We start from the raw sequence: 22,279 nt of genomic DNA, 5'->3' as shown, positions 1-22,279 counted from the left end.
TTTTGACCCTCCGGTCGTCGCGCTATTTTTAATACGAATCCGGCGCGTCGCGGCGTCAAAGATTTCGATTGTCAATTGTATTGTCCCTCGCGTCGAACTGGAGTACTTTCTTCGTTTAACGAGGCCCTCGGACAGGCAGAGCGTAAGATAAGATCTATTTTGGAGATAATGTTTATCTTGCAAAATTCCGCGCGACCGGGGGGTTAAAAAGACTACGCGCGGAAGTGTCTTCTATCTCCCTTGCGGTATTTTTGCTACGACTATTTTATACATGCTGAGCTCTTCCTTTTGCATCCTGTACGCAGCATATATAAATCCCTCTTGCATTTTTAGCGACAAATATCGGAACGTCTCTTTGTCACGTAACGTGCGCGCCAGCGAAGATCCGTTATTAAATTATTCCGTTCCATCAAATTAAGAAGTAAGGTTTTACAACCGGAAAGCCCGACGGCGCGAGAGCAGCGTTGCGTCAAAGAGTATATCCGCGCATTTCGCGGTCCCCTCCAAATAATATCACGCAAATATAAAAGCATTTAATTAAACGATTTAATTATCCCTCTATTTTTCGAAAGGGCGGGGGAGAGAGAGAGAGAGAGAGAGAGACCCGATATTTCGCGCGCGGCTTCATTACGTTACGCGAAGCACCTACCATGAACGCGCCGTTAATCGTCCTCGCGCGTCGCGCCGCGCCGCGACGCGCGTTGTCCCTCCCGCCTCCCCTTCGCCCTTCAGCGCAATCAAAAAGTACGCGGGTCGAAATAATGACCGTTTCATTCGAAACTCCGCGATTTTAGCTGGCGCGCGTCGCAGCCCCGGCGCTCCACCGACCCGCCGCTCACGCACGCACGCACGCACGCACGCAAGCACGCACGCTTGCACGTTCGGTCGCTCGCTCACTCGCTCACCCATACATTCGCGAGGCAGCGTACGCACGGCACCGCGTTCGATCTCGTTCGCACGCACGCCTCGTCGAGCCGACCCGGCGCGCACGTGTGGGTAACGCGCTTCGTGGCGCGCGTGCCGACGACGACGAGGCCGTCTCGCTCCCTCGCGGCTCTCCGTCGCACGCCTCGTCGCCGCCCGCGCGTCTCTCTCGCTCCGCTCGTTCTCCCCCCGTGTCCCGCTCCCCGCCGAAGCGGCCGCCGCCCCGAGGGCTCATCGCTTCGGCGAGCCGAACGGCGGCACGGTTTGAGCTCCCACCGTCACGCCGCCTTCCCTCCCCCCTCTCTCTTTCTCTCTCTCTCTGTCCCCCTTTCGCCTGCCTACCGACCACGGCCCGTCGCCTCGGCGTTTTTCGCTCCCCTTCCTCCACTTCACCTCCTACTCGTGCGGTCGTTTCGTCGCACACGACGTGCCGTCGCCGCCGCCGCCGCGCCGCCGCCGCCGCCGTCGCCGCCGCTGACTTTTCGCGCGCGTTGCGAGACGGGGAGATTAAAGGCCGACGCGCGCGCGGAACCCGACGATCCTTATCGCGTGCCGCGCCGCGCGATGCGTAGAATCGCGCGCGACGACTCGTCTCCTTTCTCTCTCTTTCTCTCTCTCTTTCTCGTGGCCCGGTTGGTGTTACCAACGTGAATCGCGCGCGACTTACCATTTGCGTTGACGCGTAAGATCGATATCGGCGATCCGCTAAATGTCAGCGATACATTCCGCGGATAATCGCCCCGGCAAACGGAAAAGCGCGAGCATTCTGCGCTCGAGGCGGATGTCCATCTCTCCCGTTACTTTTGTAAATTATACGAGAGTCGACACTTAAAATTACTCCTTCGTCCGAGTCGACGCTTTCGACGACATCCGACGATTCCCTCCGACCCTCGCCACTGAGATTTTCGCCACGGTTATTTTTATATTGTATGTTTAACGGTTTTTCGTGTCGTTATTTACGTTGGATCGTCACGTAAGTAACGTGGCTTTTTCGATATTCCTGAGAGGAGGCAAGAATTTGACTTAATTTTCATCCGAAATGTATTTTTCAGCGTTATTTGCAACTTCCTCCCATCTCGATCTTAAATTTCCAGCTCCCTGGCGATAGAAATTTCTCGGTTTCGAGTTAAGGAATGAATCGGGCTTTCTTCTATACGGCATTGCTCATGGAACGAACCGATACGTGCGTGTTGCATTTTTGAGAATTAAATGAGCAACTATCAAAAGCTCTTTGTCAAATAATGCGATCGACTACGTGTATCCCGCGGAATCTCACGTGGGCAATTAAAAAAAAACGAAGAGGGGACGACTATCCTTCACGCGCTATCCATCTCCGCGAGCATAAACGCATTTAGCTGGCGCTCACCGCGCGCAGCGAGTTTTAATTCTCATTTACCCCGAAACCGGAGAGGCGGGGGCACAGCCGAACCAGGCATCGATTAAAAAAAAGGAAGCGATAGAAAAAGAAATAGAAAGAAACGGAGAGAGAGAGAGCGAGAAAGAGAGAGAGAGAGAGCGCGCGCGAGAGAGAGACGGGAGAGAGTGGAGAAAAAGATCCACTGATATCCAAATCGGTTCCTGCTTCGACGCCGCTTCACGGTGGCTAGGCAATAAAACGGCCCTGAGAGAGACGGAGGCACGACGTGGCGCGCGACGAGGACGCGGCCGCAAGCGAGCGAACGGGCGCGCGAGAGAAAGAGAGCGCGGGGGAGAGAGAGAGAGAGGAGGACGGGAATAGGAGACGACCGCACGTAGCCGCAGGCAAGGGCGCGCGTGAGCAGGCAAGCGAGCCTTCCGACCGATCCTCCGCCGCTACGCCGCGCCGCGCCACGCTGTGCCGAGCCGAACCTTGCCTCGCTTCGCCTCGCCTCACCTCGCCTCACCTCACCTCGCCTCGCCTCGTCTCGCCCCGCCTCGCTTCGCCTCGCTTCGCCTTGCCTCGCCTCGCCTCGCTTCGCCTTGCCGTGTCGCGCCGCGCTGCGCCGCGCCACGCCGCGCCGTGCCGCGCCGCGCCGTGCCATGCCATGCCGCACCGCGCCGCGCCGCGCCACGCCGAGCGGCGAGCCATCCGTGCTCCAGTATCCCCCGCCCCACGCACGACCAACCACGACGCGGGCCCCTCGTCACCCCGCCGTCACCCCCCGCAGCCGACGCGCGGCCTCGGCGCGCCAAGTTCGCCGCGTACAGCCGCCAGGCTACCGCTCGCCGCCTCACAGTCCGTCACCGTCGCTCGTCGTGCGAGCAACACGCGGACGTCTCCGCAGTCAGGCTGCCACGCACTGCGTGTGTTTTCATCGTCGCACCGTTGACACAGTGACGGATTCGAGTCCCGTGTTGCAGCAGCGGAGCGCACGAGGGTGGATTCCCGCGTTGCGCTCAGACTCGATACGCTCGTAAATTCGCGGTTCAGATAATCGACGCTAAAAAAAAACTGGCCGTTCTCCGCGTATCGCGGCAAGGACCTTATCCCGGGGAGGATCGAGCGGTCGCGGCTCGATCGCGATCTCGCATTGGCGAAGGCGCCCTTCAGCGCGCGCTGTCAAGGCACGAGCGAACGCGGGACATTGAACGTTGATTCGTCAGTCGCGCGACAACCCGCGAACGAGTGTGCGCCCCCAGATTGTTTATCGACCACATTATCGCAGCTCGTGAAACAGTCCCTGAAACGGGCGAGGATCGGTCGGGGAAGCGGGCGGAGCGCCACGACAGCCGCCGTTTCGCCCTGCGAGTGACAAGTGGTCGGCGACGCGTGGTTAACCACGTGGCGCGGTGTGTTGCGCCGGTGTACAGCCGCCTGGGTGGCGTGAACTTTCGCGGGACTCTCTTTCCCTTCCGGGCGCGTGTGCGCCGGGAGAATCGCGCGTGCACACACGGACGGACACAAGGTGACGAGCAGTCGTTGGCGATCGGACGTTTTTGCGGCTTCGTCCAACGATCGCTACGCTTCGCTCGGCAACTGATAAAGTTCACGGTCGATCTACGCCTGTCGGTCTCCCACGAGGTATTCGGGGAAGGGGGGGGGGGCATGGTGCAACAGTGATTAGTCCGCCGTATATCATCGCCGGTGCCAGCAACAGTCGCAAGGGTAGCGCGGGGTCCGGGTGGTGGTAGTCTGGTGTCGCCGTCGCAGGTCGCCGCGAGATGCTGAGAGCCTCGGCCGTCCAGTTCAGCCAATCACGTAGGGTGCTGCGATCCGTGCCGAGGGCCGTCGCGGCCTGCTAAGATGACCGCGCGTCTACACTCGCTGAGGCACCAGGAGAAGAAATCAGCCGGCAGCAGCCACAGACAGCACCACCAGCATCAGCAGCAGGCCGTGCATCAGGGTCCGAGCCCGGCACCGAGCCCCAGTCCCAGCCTCAGCCCGAGCCCGAAACATTCGGACGGACGAAGAGTGAGTATAAGTGGCGCGGCGCAAGCACGTAGAGATCGGTTAATCATAGATTTTAATGCGGGGCCTACAACGAGAGTCGCAGTCGTAAGAAGAATCGACTGCGACTGGTCAATTCTGTCAGGCACGTAAGAATTGACCAGTCATAGTCGACTATTCTTACGACTTCCACGTAGACGAGGCTTCCGAGTTACCCCACGATCTTGCTTTAAGTAAGCCTGCAAGCCTCAAGCCGTAAGAAATTAATCGGTCACAGGCATTTATTCCCCTCACTCTCACCTGTGTTTGGTTAATTTCTTACGGCCTAAGGCTTACAGCTTGCTCAGAGCAAGATTGTGAGCCAGGGGTTAAATGCGGGGTCTACGATGCGAGTCGCAAGAATAATCGACTGCGATTGGTCCGTACCGTCAGACACGTAAGAATTGACCAATTATAGTCGATTATTCTTGCGACCGCGACTCTGCGACTCGCATTGTTAGACCCCGCGTAAGAGCAGGCGAGTCGAGAGACCGCGCGGGGATGCGATATTCTCACCCCTTGCAGCGCACGCGACCACGCGTCCCCGGAGCGCGACTCACCCTACCTCCCGATCTGCCTCCCGCGCACTTAATCTGCGATCGTGAGGTCCGCTGCTGTGACATGAACCCGATACTGGACACGTGCGTCGTTTACACAACCGCTCGTCGTCCAGTCCCTACGTGAGAATTCGCTGATTTGTCAAGTTGGCTCTCCGAGCGTACGCGGAAAGCGCGGGCAGTTTAATACCCGCGTTAGATAAACACGAAAGGCATTGTTCGGAGAGAAAAGTCCGCTGGGGTAGAAATATGAGGTAGATTCAACTTTCTCTCACAAAGTGTTGGAGGGGGGGGGGGGATTAAAACTCTCGCTTTTCCTCCCTCGCAATGTATTCCTCTTGGTTTTAATTCGATTCCCTAAGCTACACGCGTTACATAATACTTTTCGCATCGGCTGAAATAAATTGTACTTTTTATCTGTATTTTCGAGTAAACATTTCACAGAAGACGCTCAACAAATTATATTTAATAACGCACTTGTATCACAAGTACTGCGACGAGAAAATTATTTTATGATTAATCACAAATCACTAAGATCACGTTTCCAAGATGGATACTTTTGTACGTCAAAATTGTAAAGAATTCGAAGGCAGAGAGCCGTTCAGCGTGACTCCGGGAAAAGTTGGCGATTAAAAACTTGCCGCAAAAAGGAACGCCAGCTCGGCGTTTACCTCTGACCCCGTATCCTTTCTCTAATCTCCGCCAAGTGCGTCGGTTTCGCAACGCGGCGGATTCCGCGAGATAGCGCGGATTTCGTAGGTCCGACCTTCGCTCGTTTCCGGATCGTAAAATATAAAAAAAAACCCCCACGCGGCGGCGGTCGCGATAGATACGCCGCGTGCGAGGCATAAAACGGATATCGCTCTCCACGTGGACGGCGCCGTTAAAATCGCGGCGAAACGCGGTACATACGCGAGCCGTTGAGCCATTAAGCGGCGAGATACGCGCGTACCGACAGGCGAGATTAAAAAAAAATGTTTCGCGTTCTTGGAGTTGTGCTGTCGTATAGAACGGTCTGTGCAACCGTCTGACAGTGCAATAAACGGTAATTAATTAATGTCGGAGACAACGAAGTGAACTCGAGAGTAGAGCAAACCAGCCTATGCCTCCTGGACGTAGTCCTCTCCCAAGGGCGATAGTCAGGCGGTAAGTTCTGTATCTAAAGCTAACGGCACGCGATACTATTTTCCCTACTGGATTGCTCACGAGAGCCAATCGGGATTTAGCTTCGAGTCACCTGATCCAAAACTCTGCCTTCTTATTGGTTGTGCAATTGAAAGAAAATCGTTGAAGCAACATCAGTATTAATAAATGAAAAACACCAGAGTGTTGTCTCAATAATCTGGACATTTAAGTTCAATGCTTAAAATTAAGATCCGCAGCAAATACAATTGAGCGAATTATTTAAGTTCGCGGCAGCCCGTGACATCGACGTTTACTTCAAACAACTTCATATTGTTTAATTCAACAGCATTTTTTTCCGCGTACGATCGCCACTGTCGGGGCAAGAGAAAATTCAACACGTTATGGTGCAGATCGTAGCGTCGTCGCACTCGGTGGCGTAATTCCTTGTACAATTAATATCGCAGAGGTGAGAGAAAAGAGGCGATCGTTCCGTCAGTTGTTCTCGAATTCTCATTACACGGCGAAATTGTAACTGGAAGCGCGTGACAAATGCATTTCTTTATTTCTCCTCGCAGCGCGGCGAAACGCAGCGGGTCGCAAGGGCACGTCGCGGCGCGAACGATGCGTGTCGGAGCCTTGTGACGCCAATTTGCGGTAATTGGACGTATTTACGAGCGGTTATCATACAGATCGTCCGGACGCCCCCGCCCGCGTGGTCGGCGTCGTTCAAAAAGCTGTAATTCAGTTTATCCAATTAATTGGGCCGGTTCGGAAATGTGGCGGGATCACGCGTCGTCTAAAGAGACCGCACTGCGCTTACTGTACGCGTGGAATTTTTCATCTGCAGCCACGACGTAAAGGCCTGCGTCCACTTGGACTCCAAGCTCTAGCCTTCTACGGAATAGCTGCGAGTTGATTGGCCACGCGTTTCTCGAAACTAGAACCTGGACCGAGTTCCGGCATCACGGACACGGGCCTCAACTCCCTCAACTCCGCGCAGAATAGTCACCGAAAAATTCCTCTCTAAAGATAACCGAGGACTAAAAGGATCGTCTACAACAGACGAAGCGAGCCTGGCGTAAGAAGTAAGAGTACGAGTAAAGAAATTAATCATTCCCGCTTCTTTACTCCTACTTCAGCTCTTGCTCCCGGCGAATTGGAGCGCGGCTCGACCAGCGCCATAAATATTTTCAACAATTATGCCTGTACTTCAGCTCGTACACTGATAAGCGAAGGTTCGTGTCCAATGTATACGGGTCCTTTAAGGTAGCCCTATTCGGCCTCGTGCGACGCGCGAGGATGCTCGCTCCGCGAAATTCCGAGTACCGGGAGTGCTCGCGCGTGATCCCGCGGTGCACACGTGCGTCAGATGCGGCTGGGTGCCCTTTTAAGGTAATCCGCGTTGCGTGTGAGAGTAGGTACGTCCAGGTACGTCCGCCCGCCCGAGCGCGGCTGGAGCGCGAGCGCGCGGCGGTCTCTCCTATTAGGAAAGTTTCCACGGTGACGAAAGGGCGTAACTTCGTGCACTCGTCTTTATTAGCGGAGCGGTATTCGCGGCGGAAGGCGCGCGCGTACGTACCACGCGGCGCGGGAATTTTTGGGCGGAGGAACTTTTTCAATTTTTACAGCCTGAAGTCTCGGAATCTTCACTCTCACACTTTGGGGATCCGAAGAGAAAGGGCTGCATATTAAATCGATATTCGGGACGCAGAGACAGTCAATGACTGATATCTACGCCCGTTACTCTGGTATATAATGTATTTTCTTTTTTGTTAATCTTTGGCTGCGAGATCTGGTTTTGCGTTCTCGTTAGCTCTAGCAAGTCAGCTCGGTCTCCTGCGCGCTATAATCCGCTCCATTTCGCACGTACGCGCGCGCGGGCGTGTGGCAAAAATTGTGGCAGAAAGATTTTGCGTGTTAACTGAATTAGAACTGTTAAACTAAATTTAATTGAAATTAAAAACTTACTGGCCTTCGCGTCTTGCTTTCGGCTATCTCGTTCACGCGGTGCGATCAGCAGCAGAAGGAATCAAAATAATTAACCGGATGGAATGAAACTTATTGTCGCCAGCGGTAATTAACGCAGGGGAAACTCCGAGGTGGAAACCGCTGGCCAAAATCTTGTACACCAATGCCCACTGATGCCCAGTGGGCATTACTTTATCTTATCTTATTTTACGTTATTTATCTTGCTTTATCTCATTTTGTCTTTACTTATGATACCCCAGCAAGGCCTCATGCCCGAACTACTGCCCAAAAATGCCCAGTAATGCCGCAAATCTGTACACGACAATGCCCTCAGCGGTTTCCCCCATCGGGAAATTCTTTCAAATACGCCATAATACGCCGGTTTGGTCGGTCTTCAAAAGAATCTGCCCTGTGCAAAATAATTAACCCCGCGGACAATGGCGCTGCGAACAGTACCACAAAAGATTCTATCTACTTTTTATCTTGCAATCGGACTCGACGATATTAGTTGGGGTGGCTAGTAGACCGAAGTGTAAGGCCCGAGTGGCGAGGCCGGTGGGGAATTTCGAGACTCGCGGTAGAGGAGACGGGAGGGGTGGAAAAGAACGAAAGAGAGGACGGAGGGAAAATGCGGTGGACGCCGGTCGTCGTCGGGCGACGGCTTAATTGACGTCACTTAACGGATCGTCGTTATGCCTGGCTTAATTACCTGTCGCTCGTTGCCGCTGGTTCGCGCATTTTAATCGATTTATCACGCGCGAAGGCGACGACGTGCCCCCGAATATGACAATGGACCGGACGCGTGATGTCACGTCCCCGGAATCGAAAGGAAACGACTCGAGCTACCGAACTTTTTTGAAAACGTGACTTCAGCCAGGCCTTTTAGAAACTGATTCGAAACAGCAGATTGAACCGCGATCTCGACGCGCTTTATGAAACGTCGGCGTACGTAGTCGGTAATGAAAGAAAAAAATAAAACTAGAATGTTGTTTTAATTAGAAGCAATTAAACGTCAGCCATTTGCTGCTGGTGTTATGGTTTATCTTTCAATCGTCACGCTATTTGTCGACGCGCGTAATCTTGAAAGATTTTAGAATAAAAATATCAACTTATATCTTTCATGTCGAGAAATGCAAGTATTTTCTCCGTTTGATGAGAATTTTTGCCTGAGATACCAGTAGGGATCCTATTTTGAAAATAATATTTGTTCAGACTCCGACGTGGAGGATCGGCGCAGATTTTTCTCGTTAAAGATGACGCCGTTACAATCCTCACGTGTCGCATACGCAATTTACGATATAACGAGTCTGTGCTTAAGGATTTAGCGTCTGTGAATCGACAGCTTCGGCTCCTGCGTGCACGAGGTACCGAAAAAATGACCGTGACCGAACCCGCCATTAGCGATGACTGTTGTTAAAACAGTGCGGCTGGAAAAAAAAATTCCGGCGGTCCGCGCAAGGTTCGCACGTCCACGCTGATTCACAATGCCGTCGCCATACGTGACGCGAAGTCGCAAACAACGAGAATGTGATTTATCGCGCGTAACGCGCTAATCGGCGGCACCGTCAAAGTCACGCCGTCACGCCGCTCGAAGCCTGTCCCCTTTATCTCCCTTCTCTTTTTCCGCGCGCGCGCGCGCGCGCGCGCGCCTATCTTTCTAAGTCGCGCCAGCTGAAAGACCGCTCGTGATAGTCGCGGAATTATCTCGGGGGTACAATTTTTCGGTGGCTATCGGGGAAAGCAGTGGAGCCGAAGTCGGATCTTTCGTCTCGAGAGAAGAGTTCTGCGGCGAGCAATAATTGATATCCGAAAGAGAAGAAAAGAGACAACAGCGCGGAAAGGGTGGAAACGTTACTGACAATTTGCGCTCCTTCCGACGATTAATTTGAAATTAAATTGAAATTAAATTAAAATTCAAAAATACTCGTCAGCGCTTCTTTTGTCAGCGGGAGAACACACCGCGAGGCTCCGCGAACGGTAGGCACTTTTTCAATCCCCCCGGTTGATCGTGCGAGCGACGTCAGCCTTCGTTCAAGGAGCGGAATCGAAGCGAAAGGAAAAGGAAGCGGAGAGAACAAATGGTCCACGACTAACCCAGTTTCAGCCTCCGAATCGCCGAGGCGTAATTTAAACGCCTCTATTACAAAATTCCTCACCCGCTTCGCCCGCGGGCGCACGCGTGCACACGCGTGCACACGCACGGATACGCGTCTAGAAGAGCGAGCGAGGCCCGCGCGAGAGCCCGGCGTCGACGGACGCGCGTCTCGCCCTCCTTCCACCGCGCCTCCCCTCCCGCGTCCATTGCCGCCCTTCATGCGCGCCTCTCGTAATAATAGAAGGACGCGACAGAGCAAGAGTGCCGCCGCCGGTCGGCGGCGATGACACGCGCGTGCACACGCACACACGGCGCGCGCGGCGCACACGTACGGCCACGCACACGAATACGCATGACCGCGCGGCGGCTCGCTCGTTTGTTTACCCGTCGCGGCGCTCCCGTGTGAACGCACCGCGCCGCCGACTTCGCCTCTCGTCGTCCTCCCCGCCCCACTCCGCCGTTTCCCGATCTCCACCTTCTCGGCTTACTCTTCGTCGCCCTCGAGGTATCTGCGGTGCCCCCGCTCCCTCCGCACGCGTCCTCGCCCGTTATCCTTCTCGCCTACCGCGTCCGCCTCCGTCACTCTCGCGTCGGTAGTCGCGACTCTCCCCCCTCCCGCCCCTCGTTAGAGCCGACTTTGCCCGTCTTCGTCGTCCCGCGCGTCGCTTCTGCTCGCGATTTCCGTCTCCGTCGCTCTCGCCCACCCGTATTCTCTCTCTCTCTCGGCGGCGCTCCGTAGCTCGCGCTACCTCCGTCTCTCTCCTCGCTGGCAAGTCTCTCGTTCCACGCCGTGAATATCTGTCGTCTCCCGCCTCGGCGGCGGACGTGCCTTTGCCGGTCCGGCCTCGCCGTCCTCTCGCGCGCTATCCTCTTTCCACGTGGAACGTCGGCGTTGCTTTCTGTATTTCTGCGTCCCTCCCCGATCCTTCTTTTTTTTTCTTTCTCCTAAAGCGTCGCTCCGCGTTTTCGTTCTCGTCCCTCCTCGGCGCGCCTCGATAGATCGGCGATTAACGCGTCCGGCGAAACTGTCGCGCGGCACCTGCGCGGGATATAAATTTGCCGCGCCGACGCGAGCTTCCGAGACACCCGGTGCGTGCGCCTTCAACTCCGCCATCCATTTCAGTCCGATCCACTTTATCCGGCTCTATCTCCGCCTCATCTGCGACTGTCGCGCATCTCGCGTCGTCGGGGATTGCCCCCCTCGGTGCCTCCGCGCCGCGTCTTCGTGAGCGACGACGTCGGCACGCCGCCAGCGAGCCGGGGGCCACGAAAAAGTGGAAGATTATTCGGAACGTCGTGAGACGCGCTCGCGTAAAGGACCCTGGCCTGCGAGAGGCCGGCGCGGTCGTACCTCCGGTTTCTCGGAGCGGGAAGACTCCGATATTTCAGACCCGATGACGCGAGACACCGTCGAGCCTCACAACAACGTTTCCAACTTTCTTCAAGACCGAGTCGGACTAGCAATCGTTGACTCTGGTCGAGTTGGAATTGATCGACGATTGTCCTTTCAGCCAATGGGAGGCAGAGCGGTCGGCGATTCAGTCGGCTCCCATTGGCCGGAAGACAATCCGCCAGTCGCCAATCCCAATCCAATCCGAGTCAGCGATTGCTAGTCTGACCCGGTCTTAGGACCAAAGCGGGAAGCGAAAGGGTAGCGCGCGCGTTCCCGGAGGGACGGAAGTCGGCTGAAGAAGCGGGGTAAGAAAACGAGCGGCCGGTCCTCGTACAGCTCGTGCCTTGCCCATACTTGGACCCGCTTGACGCTCAATCTAGAACCGGTAATGTCCTCGTAAAATCGCCCTAGACCACCCAGGCTCGGCGCTCACCCTGGAAGCCTAGCTTAGGGAAAAAGAGGGACGCGGAAGCGCGCGAAATAGGTGGATACGCTAGTTCTGTCTGGACCTCGGATACGTTCCGCCTTTTCCCCCTCCTTCTCCCCCCCCTCTCTCTCTCTCTCTTTCTGTTCCCTCCCGCATACTCCGTGTCATTCTCTCGCCGTTGTTTCGCTCGCTCGCTCGTCACGCTCGTCGCCGGCGGCTCCTCGTAAATCACCTCTTCCGCGAAGCAGGCGCGCAAAAAAAAAGATATAGCCATACTCCGGCTAGGGATAGAGGAGCGTGTTTCATCTTGGCAACACGTTGACCTACTGTCGTTAAGCCGCGAAGGCTCGCGCTAGGAGCTCGGACACGAAAGTTATTTCGAGTTACTACTTTTTTTTCCCCCCCGGTGATACAAAGAGCCATCAGCTGTACTCCTCTGGTTATCGGGAATAGCGACGCGTTACTTCGGATTATGCGAACGTCCGACGGATAATTGCTGCGTTCTTATCCGAGTATTACGGGTCACGTTGTTGATAGACGTATTAAAGAGAGACCGTTTTCTTGCTGCTCTTTTTCAGGCTAACAAACCACTAATGGAAAAACGACGACGAGCGAGGATCAACCAGTCCTTGGCGGCGCTGAAGGCGCTCATCCTTGACAGCGCCCGCTTGGAGAACACCAAGCACAGCAAGCTCGAGAAAGCCGATATCTTGGAGCTTACGGTCAGGCATCTGCAGCGGCAGAGATCGCTCGCTCAGCCCGGCCTGTCCAGGTACAAGGCGGGATACCAGGACTGCTCCAGAGAGGTAAGAGCACCTATTACTTCGGGAGAGCGCGACGCAACCCTTACATTCTTGTCCCTTTGGCGACTCGGTGTGAGAAGAAAAAGTTGGCACCGATATTCGACAAAAGACGATACTATCATTTTGTTATAGATCTTAGAATTTTTCATGTAAGATTAAAATATTCGGCGCTATATCGATCCTATTTTATGATACATTCAAGCGTAATGGCATTGGATCCGGAAATTTTTTTCCCGTGGGCGCAGGAAAAAATGTTACAACTCTCGCGAATTATCGGCCGTTGAAATTTTTCGCTTTCACCGTATGGAGAAGGAAATCTGCTTCAAAAGAATATCCTTCCCGCTCGAAAATCCCGATCGGTGCCGTGTCTCCGAGAACAAAACGAAGGATCACCGGGGTGAGGCAACTCCGGTGCGGAAAAACGTGGGCTTTGCGTCACGTTTACCATTATACGCCGCGCGTTTCGTCACGGGTTAGCCGTGGGGCGAGGGAGGAGGGGACGGGCGTGCGGGGGCGGGAGCGGAGAGGGTGGTGAAAAAATTCCAGCGCGCCCGGGGAGCGTGTAATCGGAGAACTCGGCGGAACTGGTTCGTGTTACACGCCGCGGCGGAAAGGGATGGGGAAGGAGGGATTCTATCCCGGTGGAAGAAGAACCCACCCGAAACCACCCTGCCTCCGTTCCCTCCTCGCCCCTCCGTCTCCTCGGACGGCGATGGGTATCCGACGTATCGGGTTGTCGTCGGGGAAGGGTCTCGCGTGACTCCGCGATGCTCGATCGCTCGTACGTTCGTTAAGGAACGTCCAGACGCGAAATCGGGGGAAACTCGTTGAAAGCGGACACCCCGTAAATGCCATCGCGCAAAATTTGCCGGATGAAGCCTTGCGGTCGGATCTCTCTCGGCCGGGTCAGGTAGTCGCCCCGAGTCGGGGAAACAGGAGGGAAGGAACCCTCACTTTTCGGTTTCTGCGCGCTAAGACTCGGCGCGGAGTGGCCGGGATTGTGACCAAAATCAATCGGCGTATGGTAAACGGTATGACGTGTCACGGCGACTACGCCCAAAAATAAGTTTCTTCGAAGCAATGTATTCAATTAATCGCAGCACCGCGCCCAGAGAAAGGATTTGGCTTATAGGTTAAACAAACGAGATACGCTGAGATCACACGTTTCTTCGAATCCACAAAATTTTGAAGATTTCAAGAAACTTATATGAATTCTAGAAATTTCAGTTTCTCGATCAAATAAAATTTTGGCTAGGATAAAGAAATAATTTGTTCGCGATGAAGTAAAAGTCTCGCGGGGTCGAGATTCGGACAAATTTTGGCTAGGATAAAAAAAATCATTGCTTCGAGATGAAATGAAAGTCTCGCGGGGTCGAGATTCGGACAAATTTGTTTCGTCTCGAACGAACCTTTTTTCTGAGCGCGTGCAATAGTCCAGCCTACGCGGGTCTCCGCCTATCCCCAGAAAAACCTGTTACTCGGGATATTTTTTCCTCTCTTTCGAGCGCTCGGGGGCCTCGTCTGCGCGGTACGCCGCGGCACTTCCGTCGTATATCTTCATCGGTACGGCGTAGCACGGGCGTGTGCCGCAGAACTCGAGGCGTCGAGTCGATTGTCGGCTCGCTCGCCTCGACAAAGCGCACTTGTCACGACACAAAGCCCGGCCGTGCGCGCTGTACCTGTCGCGCGCGGCCGCCTTATCAGAAATGCTCGCCGATAAAGTCGCCGACTTCCCGGCGCTAGGATACCACCGCTCGAAAGATGCAGCCCACGCGAGGCTCGCGCGCGCGTGCTGCGAGCGACTGTGCGTCGGGACAATGGCAGAAGTTATTACCGTTGAAAAATCACGCGCGAGCGGGACGTGCGTTATTCCGGGGACTTTTCAATCCTCCGCAGTCGCACGTTTGGAGGATTAATCGCTGATAGAGCTGTTACGTAATTCTTACGAAATTGCTTCTCAAATTTTATCGCGACTTTCGCCGAATCATTTTGTTACGCGCGCCCAATTATTTGAATAAATATCGTACATGTACGCGCGCGCCCGCGCATACACGAGTGCTGATTGAAGAGTTCTGAGATTGTATCGCACGCGTGTTCCGCAACTGCGCAACGCAACGATGACGGCCATCAAGGCCAAGGTCTTCTGCATGCGCACCGATATGGACCAGTAGCGAACGTTCTCACGCTCTATAAACCGATGTGTGCTCTAGGATATGGCGCCGGTAGACGGTTCTTTAGCTACGCGATAAAAGCGCGCTATCGGAATTGCACCTCAAACTTGGGGGGGAGGGAAATGTGATTAGGAGGCTTTCGAAACGCCGGGTCAATTGTGCGACGGACGGGCTTCGCACTCGCAGAAAAAATGTCCGGATCCAATGCTATTGCACTTGAATGTATCATAAAATAGGATCGATATAGCGCCAGTCGTATTTATTATAGAGAAAGGAATATTTTCATCTTAAACAATTCTTGTCGCCAGTGGTAATCGACCAGGGGAATTTTAAAAAATCGACCAAACTGGCAAAAATAGATGTTTATTTTAATCAGTGATTAAAATAGACATCAGTTTTGCCAGTGTGGTCGATTTTAGTCTTAAGTAAAAAATTCTAAAATCTAGAATAAAATGATACAATGGCGTCGTCTCTTGTCGAATATCGCGGTGCCAACTTCGTGCCTTACAAGATGGAGGGAAAATTTATTCTAAACGCAAGAATATATTAAGTTACTCTTGTCTCAATACAGCAAGTCAATCTTGTTCGATAGACGAGAATAAGAATTGTTGATTTTATTTGGATGTAGTCTTATTTTTATACTAAACGAGGTTGTGAGAAATATTAATGCGCCAAGAATATTTTTTGTCTAACAGAAATCCTTTCCGAGGGCGCGCGAGCTCGAAAACGTACAACGCGAATTCTGTGACATCCTCTTTAAGAAGCGGCCGCGGCACTTTCCGTCCCTGCGACAATAGGATAAATCGGAATAGCAACATCGGACTCCCTTGCAGTTCTCACTTAGTCGCTTATCACTCTTGATCGTTCTTAATTTCGAATAACTTACGCGGAAAGGGATCTCTCGCTGATAAAGAGGAGCCGCCGGCCGTTTCCTTAAAGAGGATGTCACGAAATTCACCGCGTTCGCGCTCTCCAATCGTTTTGACGCGCCGTAAAAGTAATGTGCATGCGATAAATTATTGGGATATGACGGTAGTTTTCCTCCGGTGCGTCAAGTTTAGAACGACGTATGTGGCCTCGAAATTTTTCGATCGGGCCTCGTACATGATATCGAAACTATTACTTGATACCGAAAGGAGCACACGAAATTGCAACGTTAATATGTCAGAAACTCTTGCATTTATTATGCCTCGCTCGTTCATCGCACTTTTCCTTATTAATAATCGGGTACGCAGAAATAAATTTCCGTCAATTCGTCAACTTCCGCCGAGGATTCCCGGGTTTGGAACTTTTCCAATTGTAAAATATTTTCATTTCTAGAAATTAACTTGTGAAAGCGTTTTAGAATAGATTCCAGGGAGGGGGGTCGAATTTTCCGACGCTCTGCTGTGTTTCGGGGAGACGAGAGAGCATGCCTAAAATTTCGGATGACGAATTGAACGCCGGGCGAAATCACCGCGCATGTGATATACGAAGCAAGGCAGGCAGGATGAAAGGAAGGAAAAGAAAGAGAGAGAGAGAAATGCGGGTGTCCCTGTGGGGCAAACTTTATGGTCTTATAAAACCGGCGGTCGACCGAGGCGACGCGTCCTGCCATTGCCCGCGGTCCTTCCCATCCTCCCCTCGGGATCTCGTTTCGTCCGTCGAAAGTATTGTACATTTCTGCTCGCCTCCGCGCGAGCGCGAGAAACGCGCCGTTCGGCCCCCGCTCGCTCCTTCCTCCCGATGTCGAAAAGTAAAACGGACGCGGCGAACCTCGAAACATCGGCATTTCCCGGAAGTTCTGCGCGAGGTCGGGTAGCGCGCGAGGATTAACGGGTTCCGAGAAATTCTAAGCGCATGTGCAATCGCATAACAAGGTCTAAATCGGCTTCCTTCGAGCTTGCCTGAGCGGAATTTTAATCTGAAGTTTGCCAGACGCTCGACGACTTGTCGTCGAATTTTCCTTAAGGCGGGCTCGACTGTGAATTTGTTGAGCGTTTCCCAAGAGCTGACCGGGAAAGTTTTTCGTGTATTTAAAACTGGTCATCTCAAGACATGAAATTAATAAAGATATTTTAATCAAGCTTGAAAGATAATTTAACGCTCCACAACTTTTGCTTGGATACTTTTCGTTAAAACTAGATATTTGCAAAAAATGTCTCGAATAAACGTGATTTTAGAGGATTTTAGAGGCGCTAACGTCTTAAAGGAGCATTTTTTGACCCGCGCTTGCAGGAAACTTTCTGTTCAGAATTGACTGTTCTATAAGATCTCACAGTCTGGCTGCAACGTTTGGAGCCACCCTGTATATACCTGAAATAGAAGAACGAGACGATGCACTCTGGAAGAAAAGGATACGCGAAAACCAGGTCAAAAACCACCCACGCGTACAGAAATTTTCCCCTTCACGTGGGACACGAGTATAAATATTCCTTAGAGAAACCGATTCTTAAAATACAATTAAAACAAATAAGAACTCTCTTTGGCTTATCAAATCCCTATTTCATTATTTTAATGTGCTAATAAAAAAACGCCGTGTGTTCGAAACGCGTCCACTTCGATATTGTATAATTTACTAAAAAAAAATTTTATAACACCTTAGCTGGTCAGAAATTTTTGGCCACCTTACGGTTCGTTCTTAAAATACGCCTGCGCGCGTTAAAGAGTATCGCTCTCTATTAATTTCTCTCTCTCTCTTTTTTGATATTAATCGTAATTTATAATTCTTCAGAAGCACGCATAATGGGATCGAAAGTGCGAATTCCGTTTCTAATTGCCGACGTGCGCGATTAACCCACATTCGCGGATATCTATTCGATACGCGATCCTTCCGTGCCCCCGAAGTCGTCGATCTCTTTCGAGCGCGCGGTGGCGGCGGCGGTAGCGGCGGATTCGGTTGCTTTATTTTGAAGCAGCGACCCATAAAAGCTCTCTCTCGCGTCCGCGGCTCGCCGCGAAACTATTGTCCGCCGGCGGCGGCGGCGGCGGCGACAGTTTCGCCGGCGAGCGACGCGCTCGGCGCTCGATACGCCGCCGTGTGAAATATAGCGCGCGATACGCTACGCGATTAGAGATCAATCGCACCGCTTCCGCCCGAATCGCCGCCGCTTCCACTCGCAATTCGGCCCCGCTTCCGGTCCGCCGCGAGCCCCCGTGTCGCGGCGGTCGCGCGCCGCTGACTTTTTCCACCGATTCATCCTCGTTTTTCGCGCGCACGTACCGTCGATTAAACGCGATATAATTCACCGGGGTATAATTTCTCCGGGTTTTTCGTAATTCCGGATCCGCGCGACGATTCCGCGCGCACCTCCCAGTGAAAAAGCGCCCGAAGGCGCCGAGGGAACTCTCTCTGTCCCGCGCTCGTCGAAGATCGCGTTCAAGCCAGCGCGCTGTTCGCCAGCCGTTCGCAAGCCAGAACGCGGTCTTCGACGAACGCGGCACGGAGTTCCCGCGGCGCCTTCGAGCGCTTTTTCGCTCGCAGGTGCGCGCGGAATCGCCGCGCGGATCCGGGAATTACGAAGGCGCCAGCTTAAGACGCGCTATCCGAGATAAATGGCCCCTCGGCGAATATTTTTGTCTAGCGCGCAATTCAGCCTTCCCTTTTAATTATCACGAGACGTCGAACCGCGCGTTATAATATAAAATCCCGCCAGATTATCTTGCGCGCGTGCGAGCGCGCGGCGCGTTAATCAGCCGCTCTAAGCGCGCGTTAATTAGCGATTCGCGGCGATAATACCGGTCGCGAAAAGTTCGCAGTTGCGTCGTCGGCTGCAGCTCCACCCGACCAACGGGTTAAAGAGCGTTTTATCGCGCCGGTTGTTATCGCCGGCACGTACGAAATAAATTACGGACCGGCTGTGGGGGGGAAGCGAGGGGGAAGGGGGGCCCGGGTTCAGGTCGCGCAGCCAGGGACGGGCACCGGGCAACAAATAATCGCGCGGCGCCGTTACTCGACCGTGCCGCGGATTAAAGAGCGAAATATTCAATTACGTCTGGCCGGTCGATAATGACTGACGCGCGATCACCGCGAGCCCGCGGTCGAGAGCGGAATTTCCAGCGCGTAATATATTTTCCCCGTTGCGCCGACTCGCCCGCGCTCGCGGACTCGTTCGCGGACTTGTCGCGCGGGGCGAGAAGCTCCGTCCCCATCTGAACGACCGTCGCCAGTTCCCGGATGCAAACTTCGGTCCGAGTGCCACACCAGCTACGGCTGCGATGCTCACGCTCGCGAACGCCAGCCGTGTCCGTGCGCGTGAACAATGATGCTGGCGGGCCGAAGCTCTTGCATCACTGGTGCCCGGCGCCGCTGCGATATCGATGTCTCGGTTCGCGACTGCCCCGCGCGTTTGCATGAAATTGTAGGATCATTATTGAACCGCGCGAGCACGAGCCGCATTCACCGCCGTATTAGCCGACAGAGCCCCAGCGTTTTACATGGCTGGGTGCCTTTGTGCTTTCAGGTGAGTCGCTATCTTGATGCGCCAGACATCATCACGGGCAACACCACGCCAATGGACCCGGCGGTGAAGCAGCGGCTGCTCCGCCACCTCGACAGCTGCGTGTCGGAGCTCGACCTGGACCTGGGCTCGCGACCGGACAGCGGCCTGGGCAGCAGTCCGGGCAGCGTGACGGACCGCGTGGCGGGGACGACGAGCCCGGGCCCGCTGGACCACCACGTGCCGGTCGGGCCGCATTGCAGCGCCGCGCTCACGCCAGCCGGCCTGATCAAGTCCGAGATCCCGGAGATGGTGGAGGCGGCGCGGCCGGACAGCAGCACCACCGCCGGCGACGAGAACAACAACAGCAGCCGGCCGACCTCCGCCTTCAGCCAGGTGAACCCGGCGACGTTGGACCCGCACCATCCGCATCATCCGTCGGGGCTGCCGGTCGACCAGGCGTCCACGTCGCAGCAGAATCCCAACATGCTCTCCGTCGTGCAAGTCATACCCTCCCGACTACCGGACGGCCAGGTGGTCTTCCTGCTGCCGAGCCACTACGTGCAGCTGGCGGCGGCGGCCGCGGCGAACGGCATCAGCATCGGGCCTAATCCGCCAACGGCGATCTGGGCGGCGACCAACATGTCGCTGCTCAAGGCCACTGACAAGCTGGTGAAGCGACCGCACGAGGACATCGGCCAGGAGTGGCAGGACCCCACCGGCGGCCTCAAGCCTAGCAAGAGCCCGCGGATGGAGCAGCCGGAGCAGCCGCTCGACTTCACCACCACGTCCAAGAAGATGAAGACCGGCTCGAGAAACTCGACGCACTCCGGCGTCGTGGATCACCATCATCTGCGGCAGCAACAGCAGCAGCAGCAGCAGGCCCGTGTACCGGCCGAGACCGGCGGTCCCGTCGTCCACGAAGATAGACCGTCTAGTCACACGGACAGTGAGGTTGCCGTCGGCATGCCTTCCCCGTCGCCAGTCGGCCAGCAACCGGTCAAGGATGAGGAGGGTATGTGGAGACCATGGTAAAGATCCGATGCTCTTTATCTTTGTAAATAGAAGTGTATCTTGTGGGGCGCGCGTGCGAAACCGGAGATCGCGCAGCTGCGATCGTCGTCTACTGCGGAAATCTTCCTTACATCGCTACGATCAGGTCGCGCAATACTCGCCGCGTACCTGGATGATTGGTCTCGGTCAGCAAAATCGACGCACGTGATTGGAAATTATTTTCGAGATATAAAAGAATGTTGTCGTAGACTTTAGATTATTTTTTAAGGTAGATGCGTCATTGTTTCGAGTCCGGAGGCGAAAAACTGAATATTTTTCTGACCAAATGGCGACTGAATCGGTGAGAACGGTGAAGGGGACACGTGTGACACCTCGGCCTTGCTCTTGCGCGAAATTGAGAGATTCGTAACGAATACGTCGAAAAAAAGTTCTCGCTACCATAGCTAATCATGGTTCGCTGAAAATATTTTGCTGCCGTAAACTACAAATTTCCAAACCACGGCTTGCCGCCGCGCCCGATACAACAGGCACAGTGGCAAAATATTTACCTGTCACAACTAAATGCTATATTTTACAACTGAAAGTTTAGTTATCACAGTGCAGCTTTTAGCTACGGCAGCTACATTTTTTCCCCCGTGTACTTTAAGTAACCACGGCGCGGTGAAATCTACGCTACACTCAAAGAAATGATCTCGCAACTGCAGCGACCATTGTCTAGGTTCGAAAAACTGAGGTATACAAATGAGTAACCAATACTGCGAAATTGTACATGTTTTGTACTTAATCAATGTAAATAGAATTTCTATCTCAACTATTGGCGAACGTTAGAGAGAAAGTCTTTCTGTGGCGCCCATCCATTGTGAGACCATCCAAAGATTGTTCTAGCTGGCACAGAAATTCATTTCTGTCTCACGTTGTATTAGAATCAGTTTCATTCGAGATCCGCTAACGTACGGTTGCTGTTTGGAAGTTTTAGAAATTGACGTCGCTATTAAAAATCCACCGACTACCGAGACATATATGACATGAATTCGCTGACTCGTAAACTCATTGTGTTTCGGCACAAAATTTTTCAGTCAACATTAGATTGCACTTGAAAAGGACCCGATAAAGAGGTCGAAACATTGCGTCTTAAGTAAAATCCACATTTTTGCCAGTCTGGCCGACTTCGAAAGAATTTTACTATTTGTTACTAGAGTGCTGCTATTAATTTTGCAGGCTACAATTTTCTAACAGATACAAAGGTTAACGATGAACTCTTGTTGCGACGCCTAGAAATCTACCTGCGTTACTAAGATACTTTTTTGAGTGTACGCTAAGGAGCCCGAAAATTGCCGGCTTTTACTTCGGTTGCCATCGAGAGCTCTCTTGCCTCGGACACTTTCTTACAATCTGCCTCCCACGGAAGTAAGGAGTAAAAATTAGGGGTGTACCTTCTAGACCGCCTCTTCAACTGACGGAAAGTCACAGAGGAACTTTTAGATCTGCGCGATGTCGGGGGACTAGTCGAACTTCCACCTCTGCTTATTGCTCGGAGGGCTCCACCTCTTCGCGGCAAAGTATAAGCATAAAGCCCGAAACCGAGAGATTCGTAGAACAGCTTTTCAGCTTTTCTCAAGCGTATGACTCCGTCACGTGTCCCCTCTCCGTTCTGAACCGCTTCAATTATCACAATTTATTTCGATGCGCGCTGCGCGAAATATCCGTTGCGGCACGTTCGAGCCGGAGGAATACGTCCCCGAAAATGCGCGTACATTTCGAAAAGTGCTCCTCAATTAGCGTAATATAATTCTCAAAAGAGCGGCGATACGCGAAACCAAAAGTAATTAACGCGCGATATTTATTTACGTTTATTACGAGGGGAAGAGGGGGGGAGGAGAGAATTGGCAATGACACAATTTCACGATAATGCAATCCGCAATCGGGTTTGCACAATCGGCGAATTTTCACAGGCGCGGGAAATTAACGCGATTGGCGT

The 22,279-nt window shown here is 53.4% G+C and overlaps 1 protein-coding gene across 1 annotated transcript; it reads left to right on the top strand.

Annotated features, from left to right (window-relative positions):
- Window positions 1–3,087: 3,087 nt before the first annotated feature.
- On the top strand, window positions 3,088–22,279 carry LOC105569466 (protein deadpan). Its single transcript, XM_012025961.1, has 3 exons — window positions 3,088–4,315; window positions 12,474–12,701; window positions 19,312–22,279. The coding sequence occupies exons 1-3, from the start codon at window positions 4,148–4,150 to the stop codon at window positions 20,320–20,322; spliced, it is 1,407 nt and encodes a 468-aa protein (XP_011881351.1). The 5' UTR covers window positions 3,088–4,147; the 3' UTR covers window positions 20,323–22,279.

Source organism: Vollenhovia emeryi, unplaced genomic scaffold (genome assembly GCF_000949405.1).
Source record: "Vollenhovia emeryi isolate VEMERY1.0 unplaced genomic scaffold, V.emery_V1.0 DF939124.1, whole genome shotgun sequence".
In the NCBI taxonomy this organism is placed as follows: domain Eukaryota; kingdom Metazoa; phylum Arthropoda; class Insecta; order Hymenoptera; family Formicidae; genus Vollenhovia; species Vollenhovia emeryi.
Note: the sequence above shows the minus strand (reverse complement) of the source record. Positions and strands in the feature narration are given on the sequence as shown.